The 22,456-nt window shown below is 40.4% G+C and overlaps 3 protein-coding genes across 3 annotated transcripts in view; 2 read left to right on the forward strand and 1 right to left on the reverse strand.

Annotated features, from left to right (window-relative positions):
* The window catches only part of LOC106813300 (double-strand break repair protein MRE11A-like), a 13,897-nt gene extending 8,469 nt beyond the window's left edge, over positions 1 to 5,428 (forward strand). The window contains exons 7-13 of the mRNA XM_014817403.1: positions 574 to 682; positions 1,064 to 1,215; positions 1,661 to 1,800; positions 2,355 to 2,534; positions 2,873 to 3,086; positions 3,632 to 3,776; positions 4,444 to 5,428. Of these exons, the coding sequence (XP_014672889.1) occupies positions 574 to 682; positions 1,064 to 1,215; positions 1,661 to 1,800; positions 2,355 to 2,534; positions 2,873 to 3,086; positions 3,632 to 3,776; positions 4,444 to 4,651 (1,148 nt within the window). The 3' untranslated portion in view covers positions 4,652 to 5,428. The remainder of the gene's footprint in view (positions 1 to 573; positions 683 to 1,063; positions 1,216 to 1,660; positions 1,801 to 2,354; positions 2,535 to 2,872; positions 3,087 to 3,631; positions 3,777 to 4,443) is intronic.
* Positions 5,429 to 5,562: 134 nt separating this feature from the next.
* On the reverse strand, positions 5,563 to 11,026 carry LOC106813301 (ER lumen protein-retaining receptor 2). Its single transcript, XM_014817404.1, has 5 exons — positions 10,865 to 11,026; positions 9,893 to 10,152; positions 9,421 to 9,545; positions 8,957 to 9,084; positions 5,563 to 8,186 (listed from the first exon to the last, which is right to left on the reverse strand). The coding sequence occupies exons 1-5, from the start codon at positions 10,953 to 10,955 to the stop codon at positions 8,152 to 8,154; spliced, it is 639 nt and encodes a 212-aa protein (XP_014672890.1). The 5' UTR covers positions 10,956 to 11,026; the 3' UTR covers positions 5,563 to 8,151.
* A 1,762-nt stretch (positions 11,027 to 12,788) lies between these two features.
* Positions 12,789 to 22,456, forward strand: part of LOC106813294 (E3 ubiquitin-protein ligase SMURF2-like) — a 25,623-nt gene continuing 15,955 nt past the window's right edge. The window contains exons 1-3 of the mRNA XM_014817398.1: positions 12,789 to 12,938; positions 14,120 to 14,158; positions 21,113 to 21,221. Of these exons, the coding sequence (XP_014672884.1) occupies positions 12,887 to 12,938; positions 14,120 to 14,158; positions 21,113 to 21,221 (200 nt within the window). The 5' untranslated portion in view covers positions 12,789 to 12,886. The remainder of the gene's footprint in view (positions 12,939 to 14,119; positions 14,159 to 21,112; positions 21,222 to 22,456) is intronic.

Below are 22,456 nucleotides of genomic sequence, written 5' to 3' on the forward strand. Positions count from 1 at the left end.
TGGTGAGTCACCACCAGCCTTGACCCCTCAGAGGAGGGCATCGGTGAGTCACCACCAGCCTTGACCCCTCAGAGGAGGGCATCGGTGAGTCACCACCAGCCTTGACCCCTCAGAGGAGGGCATTGGTGAGTCACCACCAGCCTTGACCCCTCAGAGGAGGGCATTGGTGAGTCACTTAGCCGTCAGCCGGACACAGTCAAGACCCGTATTAATTAGCGGTCACCTCTATAGAACGGACACCTTTCTATAAAGGACAACCTCTATAGAACGGACACCTTTCTATAAAGGACACCTCTATAGAACGGACACCTTTCTATAAAGGACACTTTTGGTGGTTCCGCTGAGTGGCAGTTATACAGTGAAACCACCTTTATAAAATGGGCACATAGAATGGACACTTTTGAGATTTCCCTTTGAGCGACACTTCTATAGGCTATGAGTATTAATTAATTTGTATGAATACAGGTTTGACTGTACAGGATTCGTCATTTTGATGACGGGACAAGTGCTGTGTTAGATATGTACGTGTTTCTAATGTGTAATCTAATGTAGTATTGTGTGTGCGTGTTGAAGAGAAGAAGATAGAAGACTACTGTACCGAAAAGATTGAGGTGATGATAGACACGGCTAGGCGTGACCAGCTTACAGGCAATGAGAGGCAGCCTACTTTACCTCTCATCAGGTATACGGTACAGCACTGGCCCTTCAAGTACATAGCAATACCACCAGGCTTGCCATAACTTCTTAGAATTTGATTTCAGCTCGTCTGATCTAGTTGGGTGTGGTATGAATTAGGCGTAATCTGTAGATGATGGTACAAACATGATAGCAACTATGAGATACGAGCGAGCACGCAGCCTCGTGTATCCTCTTCAGATACTAAAGGATTCGGGAATTTTCCGGAGAGTCTCAGCATGTCATACGGTCTTGTATGGGTTGGCTGTGCTGAGTGCTCAGCGCCGGATAAACACTGTTGTGTTGCGGCACTAATTTTAATTTATCTGATTTATTTTAATTTATCTAATTTTAATTTATCTGTTGAATTGATTTGTTGGTTTTTCAGGCTCAGAGTTGACTACTCCGGTGGATTCGAAACGTTTCCTATCAGTCGATTCGGCCAGAGGTTTGTAGAAAAAGTGGCCAATCCAAACGAGATTATTCACTTTTTGAAAAAGAAGCTCATGGGGAGAAACCTGAAAGACGGCAACACTGTAGGTGAGCTTATTAACAAGAATGCCTGTTGTTTAGCCGCTATAAACATCACGTGTGTGTGCAATACTTTCTTCGTGGTATAGTGGAAACAAGTGTTAGGAGGTAACAGTTTTTTCCTAAACTTGGTAGACAGCAGTTATAACAAGAATATACAATAAGTACAATTATTATTATTATTGCATTTTATTAATAATTATTGTGTTTATTATGTATTCCTGGTTATAAATTACATTATAATTTTATTATAATAGTCTTATATAAGTTATAAGCTTGAATGCGTGTGTGCAAATATTTATTGTGATAGTTGATGTAGTTATATTGTTAATTAATTATATAATTAAATATCAGTTTATTATAATTATTAATTTAATAGATAGTGACAATTAATGCTTGTTATAATCTTATAAACATCTTGGCAATCCTGTGTGTGTGAATTGTCTGTCCGTAGGTGCAGAAATGGCAGATGTCCTGAAGGAAGAGTTGGAAATCTCGCGAGTCGAGGATCTCGTGAAGGAATATTTCTCGCGGGCCGACAGCAAGAACAAGCTACTGCTGCTCACCGAGCGAGGTCTCGGGGATGCCGTCAAGGTAACGTGTCCATTCTGTTTGCCGACAAACAATGGCAGCATGCCACCAGCATTTACTTTGATATTTTCTATTTTTTACTTACCTCGTCTGACCACGGTCAGGTGCAGCTAGTACGATAGCAGAATGGTGTCGGTTTCAGCGTGCGTCACTGGTTATCATTAATCTAAGTTTGTATTACCCCTCCCCTAATTAGTTGAGTGATAATTATACAGTTCTGCATCAAGTTTTTCGAATATTTTTTAGGCCTTCATTGATGTAGAGTGGAAATGGATTGTTTGAAAACTATATGGTTTGCATTATACCTCAATGTTTCTAAAAACTTAAGAGATCAGAGATACTGTTCATTAGTGTAACTATTACTAATTACACATTAGTGTAACTATTACTAATTAACGGAGACCTCATAGTGTGAAATGGATAGCAGTGCAGGAAATAACAGGAACCTTGCGGAACTCACTGCCAATTATTTGGAAATGTGAGAACTAAAGCTGTATGCGTGCGTGCGTGGGTGCGTGCATGCGTGTTTGAATTACTAATTTACTGCTCATGTGTAGGAGTTTGTAGAGAAAGATGAGAAGGATGCAATATCGGAACTCGTAAAGTACCAGCTACAGAAGACTCGCGACTACCTGAAAAACAAACCTCCATTTGGTTTAGGCGCAACTGAGCTAGAAGAGGCAGTCAAGCAATATAAGGAGGAGCGGAAGGGGAGAGTGGATGATGACGCCTCAGAGGTGATGACTGACAAAATTTCACCTGCTATTTTACTTATGAATATGCACAAATATATTTATAATTTACGTTTACAATTTCACAATGAGCATAAAGCGATAGTTACATGCAGAAACTATATATTTTTCTGCACTTAATTCTTTCCTTACGTCTTCCATCTTGGTTTGCGTGCTCACAGGTGTGACTCTCTCTCAGTCTGGCACCTGGTTGCAAAGTGACCACTCAATGTGAGATTGTCATACGGCTACCAGTGCGGTGAAAATAGTAACTCTGCGCATGTGTGTAGTTAGGTGTACGTTGTTTGTGGGGTTCGCCGCTAATGGGATTGCCCTTGTGACAGGTGAGGGAGGCACTGGAACGCTCCCGGCTGACTAACTCCACCCGCAACGAGCCGCGAGACCAGTTCACTCACGATGACTTCGACTCGGATGACGGCGAGGCGGCGGAAGCTGGGACGGGCAAGCGCGGACGTGGGCGCGGAGGGAGAGGGTCGCGAGGAGGTCGGGGCTCCCGCGGTGGCAGAGGAAGCCGAGGAGGAAGGGGACGCGGAAAAGGTAAGAGTTTAAGAGATTGCCTTGAACAGTTCCAACTCGAGGAAACTCGGGTACAAACTTGAGTAGCGTGATATGCGATTACTTAGACAGGGTGCGAAATTAACGCGAGTCTGGAGTCCAATACTCCCTGATTTACTGTCGGACTCCCTGATTTGACATATGCAGGAGTCCGTGTGACTCCTTGAAAATTGTGCTATACTAACTAGTTCATTCCAGAGCACGGCCTCGCAGAATTACGACATTTTTTTTAGCAAATGACCCAAGAAAATTTGGCAGATGTGCACCGCAAATGTCCTTTTTGTTAATATCTGCGGTACTACTTGTATACTGCGGACTCTTTTTGATGGTAGGGAGTCCGTTGGACTCGCATTTTCAAAAGTTAATTTCTACCCCTGCTTAGGTAATTATTTTTATTATGATTATAGATTTTTTTCAAATAATTTTTTCTGAACTTAGTGGAATAAGTGACGACTAATGTGTTTTTTATGGCTTTTTTCTATCGATTCATTTTATTTTGTATGCTACATAGTGTCTCTATGCTTCAGAATCACTCACTATGAGTTCTTCAGCTGTTAGCACAGCTGGTTCAAGGCGAGGAAACGGTACCGAGTTGGCTGGGTCCAATACCATGTCGCGTTTCCTGACTCGTAATAGCAGGCCTGCAGAGAGTGATGGTGCCAAACCTAGCAGGTAGGCGTTTGCCCTACGGTGTGTAACGGCTGGATTTTGCAGGCGGTAAATTGGACTATGTCACGAATTTTCTATGGTGATATTTGTAAAGATTTTGTTGCCATTTTTTTACATTCAAAGTAAGTACTAACAGGACTTAATGTATCGTCAAATTCTTACCTGATAAGATTGTTTCTCAACTAGTTAGAAATCCAAAAAACCTGGACGATTTGATATTATTATCCTGACAGTAATTGCTTGCTATGGGCTATGTATGAGCCACGAGTGTATGTTTACATCGAACAATATAGCAAAATAGGAAGTATAATGCAGCAATTTAACCATAAAAAGTGAACAGAATTACTTGCATCTTGTGAAAAAGTAGAAATATTTTTTTTAGTTTTACAATTTACGGTGACGTAATCACTTTAATGCCGCATGTCTATCTGTGTGTAATAAACGTGGCCGTGCAACGTAAGGGCGAGTGACAAGCTTTCTTTTCGTTAGTATATATCTCTTCAAATCACACATATTACAGTCTAACTTGTTCTTGGGCATGTTGGGGGGGGGTGAGGAATTAGGGAAGCACTGGAGTTAAATAATATTGGGGCTGCTCCTTGAAATGCAGAGTGTGAGCAAAATACTGCAGTTGTCACATTGCGAGATTATTTTTTTTACACATCTGCAGGCCAGTATTAATCAGTAGTGATGACGACGATCCGGATGAAGAGAATTTTGCTGGAAAACGTTCAACAACATCATCTGTACCAGCAACCAGTCGGACAACGGTCACTTCCAGTCAGCGAAGGAAGCGGGGCAAGGGAGCCACGTTTGCGTTTTCTGGTTCAGATTCGGATGAGAATGTGACTCCGGTAAACAAGCGAAGGAAGCGTTGATTCGCATAGCAACACTGTGATACTGCACTCATTTTCTGTCATTCGTTTGCACTTTTATCTGTTTATCATGCAGAATGTCGTAGAGAACGTTTCGGTAGTCATAAAATTTTTATGACAAGTAATTATGTTTCACTGAATGGAAAGGTATGTTGTTGAGTGCTTAATTGTTCAGTAAATATCACTGAAAAGGAAACTGGATTTGTTGACTAGATAATTAATTGACATTACTATAAAGTGATATTCACTACTATTTCTGTTGTGCAGTTTCCAGTTGCGACAGGCAAACTATATCCCCCTGCCCGAGTGAACAATGACTATAGTGCTTATCTCAAGATTGTAAAATGTAATGATTATAAAATTTGCACGAATTGTATTTTTGATGACAACTTCATCGTCACCATTCCTTTCATTCGTGGAGTTGAACATTAAGAAATGGGTGTGACCATCTTGTGATGTCTCAGAAATTAAAAGCCCATTAGAAAATTATCATGGAACCGGTGGATTTCGTTCAAATAGTACGAGTAACTTGGTGTTAGTCCATGTCATTACCTAGTAAGTATGAATTGTGGAGTGTGAATACTGTTATCTAGTAGGAGGCACATCATTCTTCCTTGGTTGCATGTGTAGAAATTGTGGCGACTGCAGAGAATAGCTTACACATACGACCAATTCATTTATGCAACGTTTGAAAACGTTTGAAAAAAGTTATAAGTTGGCAAGTATCTGTAAATTGTGGGATTTGCTATCATGGTGTATTGTGTAGATTGTATATGTGTCCGTTTTCCTTGTAAAACCTGAAATTGTTTTTCAGGAGACATCCTTCGCAGGTTGTAAATTATATGCTCACAAATTCGAGTTTGTGTTATGACTATAATATACACAACAAATATCACACAAAAAAGCAAAAGGGCTACATTTATAATAATATAACCCAGCAACACGTCTGGATAATGTATTAATTTTCAATTTTAGTAGTACTGTTTACATTTATACCTTAATAGACAAGTGTAGCATTTGATGTTCTAACCAGCTCTTAGCATCTAACACATGCGTGGAAATCATCAAAAGGCCCATGAATATTTCATGAAAAGTAAACGATAGTATGCTATATACAAAATATACCGACGAATTGCCTCCCTTCAGTAGAACTTGTCCATCCATCTAAGCAGGCTTTTCTCCCATTAACTAAAATGTGAAATTCTGTTCTTTTCTCTAGAAAGTTTTCCTTTCTAGTCTCCAGGCATTGCTTGCAATACCAACAGCTCCATTCGATACTCCCAATACAATATATTTACCACTGTATCAAAATGACAAAAACGTTAAAATAATCTAGGACAACACCAGTAAATGAATTGTTGCAAAACAGAATACTAGATCCGGTGCGACATGGTCCACATGTGCGAGTGATTTCCGGATTGCTAAATAGTGAAATACGATGAACTAATAAACCCCAGGTTTTAATCTGAGTGTATGCTTGTAACTACATCAGGAGTGCATTCACTGGGCAACACTAGTTTAGAAGGATACCCAAGAGCCAGGATGAGGGCCAACTGCAACCACCAGTTTCACCAAAGATGTCGACAAAAATATTTTTTAATGAATAGTTTCCATTCCATTGTAACACTTATAGCAAATTTATCTGCCAATGTAAATTTGTGAATCTGACTTCACTGTAAATGTAAATTTTCACTGAATTTGTTGAAACTAAAAACTTCAATAGTTCATCTGTCAGCCATAGCACGGCAATGAAGAGTTAGATGCGAATTTAACAGGAAACAGAGAGTTCAAAACTAATTGACGATGACATAAGCTCATGCACTTCTGTACTTATTATGTGCTGCTGAAGTATGTATCCATGTGTAATCAATCGCTTTCTCAAAACGAGACTATTGAAAACTCGCACATCAACTAGAAAACAATGGCTATCGATTCTCACGATTGATCATGACAATGATGCACATGTACACCAATTGTATTTCACCTACCACGCTCGCCCTCCACTCGCTGATCCTTGCCTGTCCCACGTATAGATGGGACTATGCCTATTTAAGAAACACACCGTGGAACATTGTGATAAACCTGCTACTATTCCAACAAAAACACATGACTATTACTAGATGTGATCCAAATTTGCAAAAACGTCTTCCAACCCAAGTAGGTGTAACAACTGGACAGAAATTAGACACAGGCTGCCGAACATTGCATTTAACCCAAAGGAGCAGCCATTCAGTTCCCCGTCTGCAAATATTAAAAGCTTGGGCCACTTCTAATCATGAACCACTAGAAAAGCCACCCAGTCTCAGACCAGCGACTCACTTTCTAGAAATGATAACTGACCGCTTACATTTTTACAATATCCAGATGCTGTTTTAGGTTCTTTAGAACTATCAGTGCTCGTATGTCTCCTTTATCTATCAGGCCTCCATGTCGATTCAAGTTTTATATACAATGCTAAAGAAACATTCAGTGGACATTCACCTACATGACGCATCTCATGCTATTCAAAACAAGAGCATGGTAAGACAGTGCACTGGCTGTAAAATGCACATGCGTCCAAGACATCCCAAATAATACCAAGTACAGATACTTCTATTAAGCCGCTGTGTGTTTCCCATTCGCAATAAAATTTTACCAAGTTTTAGGCGCTTAAAAGTAAATCTGCATGGCGTCTATGTGAAATCCACAAGTAATTAACCTACACTGTTTATATGATATACAGATACAGTGCAGTCAGACAGTACATGCAACGTCAATAACACAGGGCCAGAAATGGCTGCAAGATAAGAAACACGAGAAGATATTAAAGCTGGTAGAGACAAATTATTGATACAACATGACAACGTATAGGGGTTACTCACCGACATGGTTATGACGCTACCCAAAGCCAGTTGCCATTTTTCAGGGTAGCCATCCCTTATTTTTCATACGTAACATAACACACCAGACAATATAGCTCGCCTTCAGGTACTGGAATAATTGCTTGTCAATATCCATTTGAGAGCAATTATTCAGATAGAGGAGATGAGAAATGACATATGGATAAAGTGGAGGCTGCTACAACAAGGCCGGAGCTGTACTTTCCCAATCATATCAGCTATTTAAGCATGCCTCATATGATAGAGGTACATTCGCTGCTATGGTTGCTACCAATTATTACCTGCACGTTTGACTAATATCCAAGTAAAATTGCATTGATTAATAACACTAACTGATGACCAAAGATGATTAGATGCCAATCACCATACATTAAAAAAGTCTATCCAGAACAGCAAAACACAGATACGCAGTGCAATCTTGGCAAGCTGTCATCATCAAATGCATACCTAGGCCATAGTGGTACTACATTGTGCGTGACAGTACCATCAAACAGAGACTGCACGATTTACTCTTTCGATTTTCAACTGATCTTACAATCCTGGTGTCTGACTGTAGTCACTGTACTGTATGTTATCTTGGCCATAACCAATACTACTTGGAGTTTTTCTAGATGAGATGTCTCTTTATGCTGGTAATGTCAACTGCTTTCCCTTCAAAACTGTAAAAAAAATTTAAAGGGCAATTAAGAAAGTTGCAGACAGCAAATAAAACTTATTGGTATTGGCTACCAGTAAGGCTCTTCACACAGCCATATGTGAATTTTGCATTGAAAATACTATATCAGTTTCATGTAACTATGATATAAATATGTGTATATATATATGAAAACATTTATGCTTATGGTTGTAAAACAAAGGCCTATTCACCTTGACCAGTTCAACATTAATATCGCTATTATCAAACTACCACCGAGTGGGCGAGCTGTCTACTAGACATGTTTAAAAATATAATTGGCTCCCTGTTTGCATACCATAACCCAATTGCATGGTTCCCTGTGTGCCTGCCATATAGCCTAATTGACTTCCTGCATGCCTATCATATCTCAATTGATTCCCTGTGTGCCTATCATAATTGGTTCTTGGAATTGGGTGATTTTTCACACTCCAGTATAAACACTGTGAAAACCTGTTGCACCCACCCCAACTTTTCCCCCTATTTTGTCAGAGGACTTCGCTCTATGTGGCAGCACTCCTGAGTGCATTTCAGAAACATCCCTGACCTCCAGCGCAAGAGACCGCTACTCAACCTCAACAACATCACGGCTGCATATCAAATCTTTCTAACACAGGTCTTCCGTAAGCCAAGCAACTATAAACAATGCGCAGGAATGTTTCGAGCATGTGTAATAACAATGTACTATTCATTAGCGACGGCAGCCGTATCAGCACAGTTAGGCACTAAAGACTTTAGTTGGATACATTAACTCACCTTTGGTAACATATAAATAGAAGAAGTCGCAGTAGAGCACGGTCTGAACGACACCAGCAATGATTGCAATCAGATCATAGAAGCCCTCAAAGTAGTAGCGGTAGACCCAGTTAACAATGTACAGTGCCCTGTAAGGAAATTAACAAAATATTTACTCACCAGTGTATCATATCAGCAAGACATATTAATTGAAAACAATTCTCTGCTTGATCAATATAGGACACAAACTTATATCACCTCTTCTCCTCCAATCTTCTTTAAATAACAACTTGCCAGTCATAACAACAGCATTAGATTTTAAATGTACCATTCTACGATTACCACAGAAATAACACGACAATTTTGCAGACTTTTTGCTTAATCATTTGTATTAGCCATAAGATTATTGGTGACCTACAAGTTTTCTTTCCAAAACCTACCTGCTTCAACTATAATACCAAAGGAATAGAAAGAATATAGCGCACCTGTACATTCCGAGTGCAAACAGGTAATGGGAGGTGATTGTCTCTGCCTGGCCTGTCTTGGATACCATGAACAGTTGCGGCAGAATCGCCACAGACTCGAGGTAAATAGAGAATGTCCACAAGATCTGAGAAATCAAATGGATTGTAACAAATAATTCCCAAGGCTCTCACCGCCATTTAATTTCATAACCCATTTATACATCTATATGTACATTCAATATCATTCATTATATGTTTGTTTCTCTAAGTACTATTAATTACACATGCATGCAGATATGTGACTACACATGTATGTATGCATGTACATGAAAAATTGGGAAATTACATACAATTACTACCAAATTGATCCCAGAAATTTAACAACAACATGCATACGACGCTGACGCTGACACCTTGACACTATCACTGATCCTTACGAAGAGTTTCCGCCCGATTGTCACCCGAATCCACTCCCCAACGTCACGAGGCTTACCTCTAGCGGTGTGAAGTCGTGGTTGACGACGAAAGCCAGAACAAGAACGGGAAGAACGAGAAACTCCATGCGGAACGTGTCGTGGTTGCGGTCGTACGTCGCCTTGAACTTCAGGTAGATGAGATATATCGTTGCATAGGACGAGGCGATGAAGAAGACCTTCATCGCCGTGTTGTACGGCGAGATGAAGCTCGTGAACAAGTCCAGGTACCGCGTCGTGTAGACTAGCGCAAACAGTATCTGACTCTTCCCCGAAATTCCTGTCAAAGAAAAAGCATGCAGTAGTGAACTATGTGAACTCCTACATCATGTGGGCAGAGAACGAACCCTCTGCTGCCAGAAAGAGGGAGTCCGCAATTTAGTGAGCAAGTGTCTGTGCTTCATAGATATTGTAACATAAATCTATACATGTCAAGACACAAGAACATATAATACACATAATACATGTGAATGTCTAAGTAGCAACATACATATATCAATGTCCATGCTGTTCCTTGTAAGCCAATCTTGATACTTTAAATTATCAAATATTGACACTGCCTAGTGATAACACGTGCCATTTCTTAAAGCAGATTAATAATAATACTGAGTAAATATATTATTATTAATGTCTTGTGCTAAATCATAGACATAGATTAGAACGGAATACTGATTGTACTTGTACTGTACTCTGTAGTGTTAGTGTTAGTGTTACGTTAAATATTTTTAATGACTATAAGTTTAACGAAATAGCGATAGACCGTCTGATGTCCATAGACTATTGAGATGGTTCTGCTGACAACTTCAGGCTGTCGCATCCACAGCTGCGATTGAAGTAGACGAAGTACAGGCTCATTCCGGATCAGTGACATTATTATACACATTGACTACGACTACGACTAGTACGAGTAAGATAGCTGGTGCAGAAAAGTGGTTGCGTGGCCACATTTTAGCTACCATTTTCAATGAAGAAATTATGTGTCAAATACCAACCTGCACACGATCTTGTCTTCCATATCTTCATCAACAATATAAGAATAGCTAAAAGATGCGAAACATCTCCTGACAGCCTAAAAACATTCATATTGAACAAATTCTGTAACAACTACACAACAAATGGCTACGGCGACGTGGACGTGGCTAGCTATGCATTTTGGGATACGACACCGGTACCCGAGAGCTGCTAGGGATTTGGGATTCTAACCATTGGACATTATCATGAACATGAGCATTGCATTATTGATATAACTATTATACTATACAAGTGATTTTTTGTATGTTCGTGATAAAACGTATCATTGTTTGTTTGACTAGCTGAAGTCATGTATAACAACAATATACACGACCAGAAATATAACGTATATAACTTCTATGGTTAAATTTCTGTCATCCCATATATTGGAATTCTATATATATTCCAATGTTATAATTCCTTCCTCGATCGTGAGTTAATTATTGCAAAATTGACGCTTTTTCTACTGCGATCCGCAGTGTTTATCTGCTTATTTAAACAACTTTAACTTTTCGTCTCCGATATAGTCATTTGCATGGACTTATCGTTCCGAAAACTAATCTTTATGAGGTTACGAGGTTATGTGGGGTTGATCGAATACCTTTTTAAGATTATAAAATCATTTTGACTTGTGTCATCTGTACATATTTGGTGTTATATATATATATATTTAGCTCTATACTTAGTATTGTGTCATCAAAGACTGCCGTACTTTGCTAACACAAGCACCCTAACAAAGGTATAACAGTGCTCCAAGGTATCCAGGTACTGCCTCTGAATTATGTCACGTATCCGTTAATAGCGCGTAACCGTATAAAGCGCGTCTATGCGTCACATCATGAACATATATACTTACTGATGCATACTCATATATATATATATTATGAGTATGCATCAGTAAGTATATATGTTCATGATGTGACGCATAGACGCGCTTTATACGGTTACGCGCTATTAACGGATACGTGACATAATTCAGAGGCAGTACCTGCATGGATACCTTGGAGCACTGTCATACCTTTGTTAGGGTGCTTGTGTTAGCAAAGTACGGCAGTCTTTGATGACACAATACTAAGTATAGAGCTAAATATATATATATATAATAGTGTGTCCGTGCGTGCGTCGTGGCGTGCGTGCGTGGCGTGCGTGCGCGCGCGGCGCGCGCGTGTGTGTGTGTGTGTGTGTGTGTGTGTGTGTGTGCGTGCGTGTGTGAGTGTGCGTGCGTGCGTGCGTGCGTGGTGCGTGTGTGTGTGTGTATGTGTGTGTGCGTGTGTGTATGTGTGTGTGTGCGTGTGTGTATGTGTGTGTGTGCGTGTGTGAGTGTGCGTGCGTGCGTGCGTGCGCGCGCGCGTGTGTGTGTGTGTGTGTGTGTGTGTGTGTGTGTATGTGTTCACGAGATATATTATGGTCATGTCATTATTGCATGTACCGGTACTTTACGTTCGTCAGATATAGGTATATATTCTCTCTATGTATTTTTTATGAATTATCTGAAAAACAAATGATATGTATGTATACATATATATATATGTATATATAAAATATTATATATATATATATATATCAAGATAATACATAATAGAGATAATCTATCTATAATAATCTCTTGAAATATGACTCATGATGTAGTACTCCTGCTGATATATATATAGGAACTTACATGTCCCAGGACATTGCGTTAGGACATTATAGAATAGTAGCTTGTCGTAAATTTTTGTATAGATAAAACATCTATAATTAATAATACAATATTTATTGGAAAAGTGTGAAGCATATGCGATACTGTTAAGATTATGTCGCTAAGTAAGTGTTATAAAGCACACAACATATACCGTCATACGGACACCCCCGCTGGTAAAAATGCAACGACCATGTCAGACAGGCGATCACTCCGCGACAGCGGCCCTACACTCAGACGGCGGACACACAATGGTATAGGTGTGGTTTGGTTTTCTCGTCTTATGTTATGTTGTCGTTCGCACATGGATACTTGTTAAATTACCATGTCTAGCTCAAGCTACAGACAACAAGGCAAGGTTAAGTTAAGAATAACGAGTAAGTATTCATTTCGTAGCTAAGATATATTTATTATCCGCGCGATTTCATTTGTAGTATTTTATAGGTTGACTTCGTTCATGTCTGTTCACCGAACTCGATCGGCCATCTGCCAATGTAGTACACTGTACATCAGTCAGGCAAGATGGCTGTAGCAATATTACTAACTATTAGTTACCGTAAACAAACCGACTCCCTATTCGATATAACTATATGTAGAATAGGTAAACGTGATTTTAAGTGATCCTAATATCTGAAGTATTGCATCCGTAAATATTTCTTGTCCTCCTGTTTCGGAATCTAATAATAGTAATACTTGTAAATTGCAGGGCTGTGCGCCCCATACTCTCACAATCTCACACATGACTGACTAACAGTAACAAGTAGCAGTTTATACCGAGTTGTTGTACTTGACGACAACACAACTAACAATTATTCCCTGTTTTGCCATGTTCCCCAGTTTTTCGCAGTGCAGTGTATAAAGAAAGTTGTATGTAGTTTTTTCCCACTGTGCAGTGAAGAGATACATGTATTATAATATAATACTAAGATTTAAGCTAGCAGTACACTTCACCATCTTCGTTGCTCGTACAGGCAATTTTCGTGGCCGTTGCCGCATCACAGCACACTTCACCACAAGTTGCCACCACGAGCAATTTTCGTGGTGAGAAATCAAACCGATTTGATTCTCGGCAACTCGTGGTCACCACTAAATTTCCGTGGTGAGTGGACGTTGCCGGCCCCCGCACACTTGGCCATTTTTGTGGCGACCACGAAAATTGCCTGTACGAGCAACGAAAATGGTGAAGTGTGCTGCCCGCTTAAGGCAAGAGTCCCAGCTCATTGCTACAGTGTAGATGTTTTTAAACAACTATATTTAGAAGTAATTTGTGATATTGTAACAATTTGCATGCATATAACACAATAACTGAGTGGGATGTGGACGTTTCTGTCCAGTGAAATTGTGAGTTATATGTTTGTGAGGACGCTACCTAAAACTATTGTGTTGTAATCACCCTTCATCTCTTTTAGTAATAAATTGGTCAGTGTGTGAACATAGAACAATTTTTACAACAATGCAAATTTACCTAAAAGCATATGATTCTTTTTTTTATTTTGATCACTTACTTAAGTTTTGTTAATTATATGTTATAAATGCATGGACAATTTTTCTGTTACAGTACTATGTGCCAAGAACTTGACCAAAAAGGATTTCTTCCGTAAGTAAACAAATTTATTCATTTTAGAATTGCAGAGCTAGTAATGTATATATATACGTGTGCACGTGTAACGTGTTTATTGCATACGCATGCAGTGCGCGCGCACTTGATTCCCGTAGATTTAAACCTCTGCGAGTAGGTGTATTGCCTGAGGTAACTAGTTACATGTCAATGTGATGCAGCCGTATTTTTAAATACATAGATATTTACAGAATTCGAATTTGTTTGTTGTTAAAATAGCATGCTTCAAATTGCAAGCTTACCATATCATGGTATACATAGATGGTAACATTGGCCAAATATATATCATGATAATACAAGTGCCCCACTAGCCAACCTCTCCATCCTACTTAATGGGACTGTTCAACCGAAACGAACCGTTGGCAGGTTTTATCAGGTGGCATTTAAACGGCTTTATTTGCTGTACCTGTACAGCTGCACACTTACCTGGGCGCATAACGAATGTGATGTTGGCCGTTGCTGGACTTCGACGTGTTGTTTGTCAGTCTGTTGGGTATTTACCATTTGCGACTCATTTGACAGATACTGTGTTAGTTGAGTCCAGACAGTGACCTGAACTTTAACTGTTCTCGAAAATACCCTGAAACCATACTTGTGACCGCGGGTCAGTTTTTTTTGGTTAGGCTAAATATATAGCCAGATGATTTTTTAAAGGGAGTACATTTCTTGGAATTTAAATATCCCATGTGAGATTTGGTTGGCTTGTCAGGTGCTGTAATTTTACTATTGTTGTGGTTCATAGTGCAAAGATATTATTTGTATCACAGATGTGTGTAAGGAAGTATCAGTATTGTTCATAATGTAAATTTATGTATAACATGTAATTTGTTTCAAAATTGCTTAAAGAAAACTAGTTGTGCCACTATTGTTTCCGTTATTGCGCTGGTATTAAAACCTATAGAAGAACCATTAATCAGTATAACATTAACAATGTATACTGCATGTATAGACAGTTCTAATTATTTGGTTGTGTGCATGCACATTTTTACCAAAATCTATCTAGTGTACTCGGTGGCCTGTGTGCAGATGTATATGTCTTGCTTATTACACGCGCTTGTACATGTATGCTAAATGAAATTCCCTGGGCCACCCTTAAAAAATTGATTGTTTCCCCTTTACCTACTCGCCTCCCAGGATACCGAGTAGGTAGGTAGGTGAAAAATCTTTTTTATTTTGTTTTGACAAGATGTGTGTATGTATATATTGTATATTCTGTTTTGTGTATATCTTTTTGGGGAACGAATTTGATTTTTTTTTTTGAGAAACGAAATAATTTTTGTTTTGTTTTAATCGGCCAATAAAATGTGTCGAGTAGCGTCGTTTTGGCGAGTCGGTCGGTAAAGGGGAAACGAGCAATATTTTATCTTAGGCCCTGGGTGGTGAGATATTTGCAGACGCGATTATCTCTGTCTGGTGCTGGCCCAGGAACCAGTTTCTCAGGTTTTCTCACGATCAAGATAGACAGTGTTCATTTCTTGCAGTCATCTGCCCTTAAATGTTTCGAGGGCAATTATTCATGTGAGCTGTTTGCTATGTTCGAACGTGTTGCTAGTTGCTACTGTATGAATAAAAACAGAAAACTGCACTGTTTACACGACTGGAAGGCGTTAATATTACCGCAGTCATTTCCAGACAACCTGCATTACCTCTTTTTGCTGGGATTTCTTTCCTTTTTCTACCCTATTAGTCAAATTTAATCAAAGTTTTCATAGTTGTGCCAGCATTTCAAATGTTTGTTCCATTTTCACAGTGACATTGGTCTGTAAATATTACACAGAGAGTAGGTATATGGTATATATATGCTAAATGCTGAATGTAAGCCAATGTATCCCAATGCAAACCGTTAATTGTAAGAGTTTAAATATACTCTTGATTGGCGTGCACGCGCATGTCTTACGTGGACGTTTCTTGAAGCTAAGTGGAAATATGTTAGTCTAGATAAGGTGACAGGGTTGAATGATAAGTGCCATTTATTAGATTAATTATTAAATTTTAATTCCTTAGATTTTTCAGTTTTCAGAACTAGTCTCACATGCTTGTAGGGAGAGGGGTGGTGTTGGTTATCGTGTCGTTTCCTCTTCATCACACGTCCTTCCAGAAACTTTCCTCGAAAACCTGCGTATCAATGTCTTTCCTTCCTCTACTCCTCCGGTGTTTTTCTCGCCATCTAGTCTCAGACTGCTCACATACCTTTCATTTCCTTGAAAACTTCTGTGCCATTGTGGCTCCGAGCCTCCTTTCTCCATCCCTTTCTCACCACCCTCTTCCCCTTGCTCCACTGCTGACATCCTATTCACACCCTTATGCTACTATGACCACCGCCACCCGCTTGCCATCTGTGTGACTGGCTGACATCTGGCCGAACGCCAGTGCAACTCATCTTATTACGGTGCTGTCGCAAGGTAGAGAGTAGATACTACCAGGAGCGTCATAAAATGGGTAGAAATTAACCACCGGGGTCCAACGGACTCCCTACCCTCTAAAATAGGGAGTCCGCACAAAATGAGGGAGTCTGCAGTCTGAAGTTCAAAATTAAAGATATTAACGTTACAATAATGCATACATGTGCTTATTTTGAAGATTCATGCGGTTGCACGTCTGCCAAATTTTCTTTACACATTTGCTAAAAAAATACGGTAATTCGGCGAGACCGTGCTCTGAAACGAACTAGTTAGTATAGCAGAATTTTCAGGAAGTCACACGGACTCCTGCATATATATATATATGTCAAATCAGGGAGTTTGACAGTAAATCGGGGAGTATTTGACTCCGGACTCCCGTTAATTTCGCACCCTTACATAATATAGATCTATGACACTCCTGACACTACTGGGTGAGTGGCGAGAGGGTGGTGTCACTGGTATGTGTAATTCAAGTGCCCACCTACATCGAAAACGGCGAACCGGGAAAGAATTTGTTATATCTCGAAAAAAACGTGTGATTATGCTAAAAATATGTTAGGGATCAGTCAGGAAAATGAAATTTTTTTTGCTATGCTATACGAAAAAAATACTGTGTAATGTAATTGAGAAAAAAATAACACCAAATCTGAAGTGGAGCCATTGTATATTGATGAATTCGAAATTATATCTGAGGGAGGGGCAGGACAGGAAAAGCAATCGACAGAAAAACACGTAAAAGAGCTCAGACCTACTAGTGGCAACCGAAACAGAGAAAAATGTTAACGAAGAAGTTACATTGTGTTATTTGACTCTATATGCTCGCTGACATTGCTACTGGGCAAAGTTCGAGCAGGTTTCTAGTAATGTACATGTATACATGTTAATATGTTAACGAAATCCGACAGCCGATTACCAAGAGTTTTTAGAGTGACGTATCACAGAGCGAATCGTTGTTGTTCAGAAACCTGCTTGCTGCTGTTAGGGTCAACTGATCACGGTCATGCTTGTGTGTAAAGCATTGTTTAGCAAAACCAGCATGGATAAGTAAGTCTGACGTAATTCACCCATTTCGAAATTTATGCAATGGTAAAGTTAGCGTTGGTGAGAATTTGTGTGAAAATCTACCTTTTTTTGTTCGTCCGACTTAAATTTAGTGTACAGAAGTTTCTAGTGACACGTCATGCTCTAATTTGAGGATATTGTGTAATAATTGTACCAATATGACACGTCCAAGTATACGGAAATGTCCAAGGATGGGTGTGGAGAAAAGGGTGTCGCAAAGAGGATGGGTTGAGAACTTGAGATGAGGATGGTGGACAGGATGAGGTGAGCAGTGGGAGGGTGCGAAAGAAGGAGTGGTGTAAGCAAAGGTGGGCGAGGGTGAGCGAGGAGAGTAGTATAGGAGGGTCAGGAGAATTGGGGATTCAGAGGAGCTTGCAGCGTTATGTCTTGTGAAATGGTTTCTTGAAATATCCACCACATAGCAATGTGATAGTGCTGTGAATTAATGACGTAGTGTATTAACCATAGTAAAATTGACATCCAAAATTACAAAATAACTCGATTCCCTGTCGTCTGATCCGCCCAGGAATGGTCTCGCTTGCGCAGGCTAATCAAGAATAATAAATATATACCCAGGGGTAGAAATTAACTTTTGAACACGGGAGTCCATCAGACTCCCTACCCCAAAAAGAGGGAGTCCGCAGCAAAATGAGTCTGCAGTCTGAGGTTCAAAATTAAAGATATTAACAATAACGCATGTGCTTATTTTGAAGATTCATGCGGTTGCACGTCTGCCAAATTTTCTTTGGACATGATTAGCTGAAAGAATACGGTAATTCCACGAGGCCGTGCTCCGGAACAAACTAGTTAGTATGGCAGAATTTTCAGGGAGTCACACGGACAGTCTCCTGCATATGTCAAATCAGGGCGACAGTAAATCGGGGAGTATTTGACTCCGGACTCCAGTTATTTCGCATCATGTATACCAGCTGAGCAGAGTAAGTGTTTAGTGCGGCTACCTTAGTAGGGATCGCTGCGGCAACGAAGGCAAGGAGAATAGCTGTAGAATGATGACACGGCACGCCTACGGCTGACGTCGTAACTATATAGAGCCTAATATGGCTCATCGTCGGGCGGCCCACGCACCAGCGACCAGCCGTGGTGGGCCATGCGTGGGCGTGGAAGAGGACGAGGGGGTGGAGGGGGAGGGCAGTCACCGTGTTACCACGTACGACTATATATAACCGCACCTCGTTCGTTTATTAATGCTAGTTAATAAATGGTACAGTTGTATATTTGCGCGCGAGATATTTCCATGAACTCTAGTTTGCTTAGCAACCTTTGGTGTGCTTAATACTGATAAACCATGCGAAATCGACGGCGTGAGATTAGGCTGCGCTTATTTGCTATTTCTATTGCTGACAGATCTATATCAATGTAACTTGTGTTGGTCATGCGGCCGTAACCATTGAATAAGGCACTCATTGAAATACGATTTGTTAAACGGGGACGCCAGTGTTTGGCAAAACGTAACACGCATGCGAGCTATTGTCCTCTGAAAACAAATATGTGTGTACAGCCTTGATTATTCTGATGACGCTGTTGATGCGTTCCACTGTTTCCTATCTTTGCGTGCTATTGTTTATAACGTGGAAGTATGTGATCAGTACTGTAATTATGAGTGCCAGTGTTCTCTGCCATATTGATGTTTACGATGTCATCAGGGAATTTTTTCGTAGTGAATAACTTACTTCTAGTAACGTGATGAGACCGTCTCCCTTAAATGGTCGTATAAGAGGCGAGACGGTATGGTACGCAAAGCAAATGGTTTAAATAGCCTATTTGGGCCCTGTAATCTCGTATGTTTGTATGTACCGACACTATGATGTAGTTAAAAACCGCAAAAGTTGTTTCTCTGGTTAGCGCAATAGTGCACAGCGCGTCTGTCAGCTAGTTGGGTAGATTTGAGGAGAGCGGTGTTTTTTGTTTGATTAACCAGGCTTGGCTGAGGACGTTTAAATTTTACAGGGTCTCGATTTAAATACCAGACGTGGCGGTTGCATGGTAAGCAGACTGGTTCTTTTGTGCGTTATACATAACGACTTCATAATGATGAACGTTATATGTACTCACAGTGGCAACTTCAACGATTTATATTGCACGTAATATTACTTTAACACATTCACTGACTATAATGCTGCTCATGGGCTCTTGACTCTAATCTAAGATGAGTATATATATACCTGCGCTTAAAAAATGACACCCGTTTGTTTGAAATATCATTTAGCCCAAATAAATGGTCAACTTCCGAGTAAAATATGCTGCGGAAGCTTTTCTCCTTGTTGATCATGCATGATGCGTGGGCAGGTTAGACTGACACTAATCATATAATGAAGCTGGTCGGCTGGCGTGTGATCTGTTGAGGTTATCAAACGCGCGGGAGTGGATGTGTTTGTGGTACCGCCAGTCTAACTTGTGCATTGTATGATGCAGAGTGGCCAGGACAAAGAAACGTGTTTCGACCGTGGTTCAACCGCAGTACAGGTCTTTCGTTAAACCGCCAGTTACCATGCTCATATGCTGCATATGTCTTGCACACAAAAGATTAAAATTCGAGAACAGCTTGTGATTTAGTTTTACAATGATTTGAAATGTTGTTAAGCCACGTTTTTTATTAACTCCATGATCGAGATGCGCTCTTCCTTTGGAAAGTATTAAAAAAAACAATACTACTACTAGTTGTTGTTTTAGTAAGCTACAGTATTTGTGACTTTGTGTGGTGGGTTCGTCAGCATCAAACAAATGGCTAAGCTGTGAAACATGAGACAATGTTAATGCATATTTACCAGCTTGTAATCACCTCGCAACTGTTACAGCTGGGCTGCACAGTCAGTGGTAATCGGCGGAGAGCTAGGAGACCCCCCACCCCTCGGGCGGCAGAAGTTGCCGCCACAGCGCTTACGCAACGTATCGAATTGCTGTCAAGCTTGTGCTATTATCTTACGATAGTGCTCGGAACATGTCAGTTGCCGCGTGGCTGTTTCGCTGTTGTTTCTTCCGTGGTAGTCGAGTAACTTTAACTTACAGACCACAGCTTGCTGTGGGCGATATTGGGGTGGGGGGGGGGTCAGATGTGGTCACATTGCCATAATGTTTCCAAGTTAGTAGAAGGTCATTCAATTTAATAGAAAATGATTTTCTACTACGAGCACCAGAACATGACTCCAACCGCACCAGCACCAAAACATGAACACCAGATAAGGACGGTAACCTGTGAATGACATTATTATCTGGTGCTTATGTTTATGTTTTAGCTGTACAGTATTAAATTCCCTCCTCCCCCACTATACTAACCCTAGATTGGATATGGCTACCACCTATTTTTGCACCTTACTGGGGACTTACTACCTCTTTAGCTGCTGTCTGTGTCTGGGTCACCACCATGGTGTGTGTCTGCCTGTAGGCCGATTTCTCTGTTGTCAAGGTAACGGTCAAGCTGTCACTCACCTTGGCTGCCCATTCATTGCAGGTCTGCCGGACCCGTTTGTGCGGATCTCCGTGGATGGAACTGGTCAGGTGCACAACACAGAAACATGCAAAAACAGTATGGACCCCAAGTGGAACCAGCATTACGACCTGTGAGTATTTGCATTTGGCGTTGAGCCGTGCAGTACAGCTGTATATGTCAATGTTATTCTATCCGAATTGCGCGTGCAGCGAAATTCTCAGTTTTGCGAGTGATTGCCACCTAATTTTCAAGCATGCACCTCATCCCCCCCTCACAAAGTAATAAAAAACATGTTCTTGGAATTCTATTTAGCTTCCAATAAAATGTTTGTGGTGTTTGGCGCACAATATCGCGGATCGCTACTACACTGATTATGACTGATACCAAGAGCGTATAAAGAAGGCCTTCTTTATACGCTCTTGCTGATACGTATCTAGCTAGGGGTTTGATGTGTTCTGCAGATCTTCCCTGTTGAACATGACATAGCATCTGTAAACGTGGTCAAATACATTTACCATAAGATACCAGCATGGGCCATGTACTACAGGCTTTGCCACGTACACATACCTTATGCCTATACCTTTTCCATGCATTTTACGCATACCTTATGCCTATACCTTTTCCATGCATTTTACGCATACCTTATACCTTCTGCTTATACCTATACCTTTTACTTATACCTATACATTGGACATATATACCCTTGACCATTTACGTATACCTACACCTACTTAAATACCCTATACGTTGTATTTATACTTCATGCCTTCTACATATATACCTATACCTTATTCGTATGTCATCAGGAGTCTATCAATAGACTATATAATGATAGTCTACTAATATTGATAGACTCCTGATGTCATACACCTAAACTTATACGTTGTACATTATATTCTTGTGCATTGTTTGCATGTATTTGTGGGCTACGTGCACCTGAGGTGTCCCGCGTGTTGAGAGTGCTGTATGTAAATGGTAATAGCGTGTGTGTTTGCTAGTGGAGTGGGTGGGACATGCTAACTATTAACCTTTCTAGCTAGTCGGTGTCACATGCGCACCCAGGGAAGGCCTGGGTGTCACAAAGGTTCCCACTGTGCTCTGGCAGCTCGCTCAGTGCGTGTACATGTGCAGTCAAGCGAGAATGCAGAGCTAGAGTCAAGAGACTCAGCTGGGGGTGAGATCTGATAGATAGATCTGCTGTTTCTTACGCCCAAGTTAGAGGACTGGAGAGAGAGGGAGAGAGAGAGAGAGAGAGAGAGAGAGAGAGAGAGAGAGAGAGAGAGAGAGAGAGAGAGAGAGAGAGAGAGAGAGAGAGAGAGAGAGAGAGAGAGAGAGAGAGAGAGAGAGAGAGAGAGAGAGATCAAG

The sequence above is a fragment of the Priapulus caudatus genome, unplaced genomic scaffold (genome assembly GCF_000485595.1).
Source record: "Priapulus caudatus unplaced genomic scaffold, Priapulus_caudatus-5.0.1 Scaffold753, whole genome shotgun sequence".
Taxonomy (NCBI): domain Eukaryota; kingdom Metazoa; phylum Priapulida; class Priapulimorpha; order Priapulimorphida; family Priapulidae; genus Priapulus; species Priapulus caudatus.

Bases quoted from the DNA above. Each gene is read 5' to 3' on its own strand.
- LOC106813301 (XM_014817404.1), bottom strand. From the start codon at position 10,955: ATGAATGTTTTTAGGCTGTCAGGAGATGTTTCGCATCTTTTAGCTATT. The intron at 10,153-10,864 runs GTTGGTATTTGA...TTTCTTTGACAG, and splicing joins GAAGACAAGATCGTGTGCAG to GAATTTCGGGGAAGAGTCAG. The intron at 9,085-9,420 runs GTGCGCTATATT...ATTTCCTTACAG, and splicing joins TTTGCACTCGGAATGTACAG to GGCACTGTACATTGTTAACT.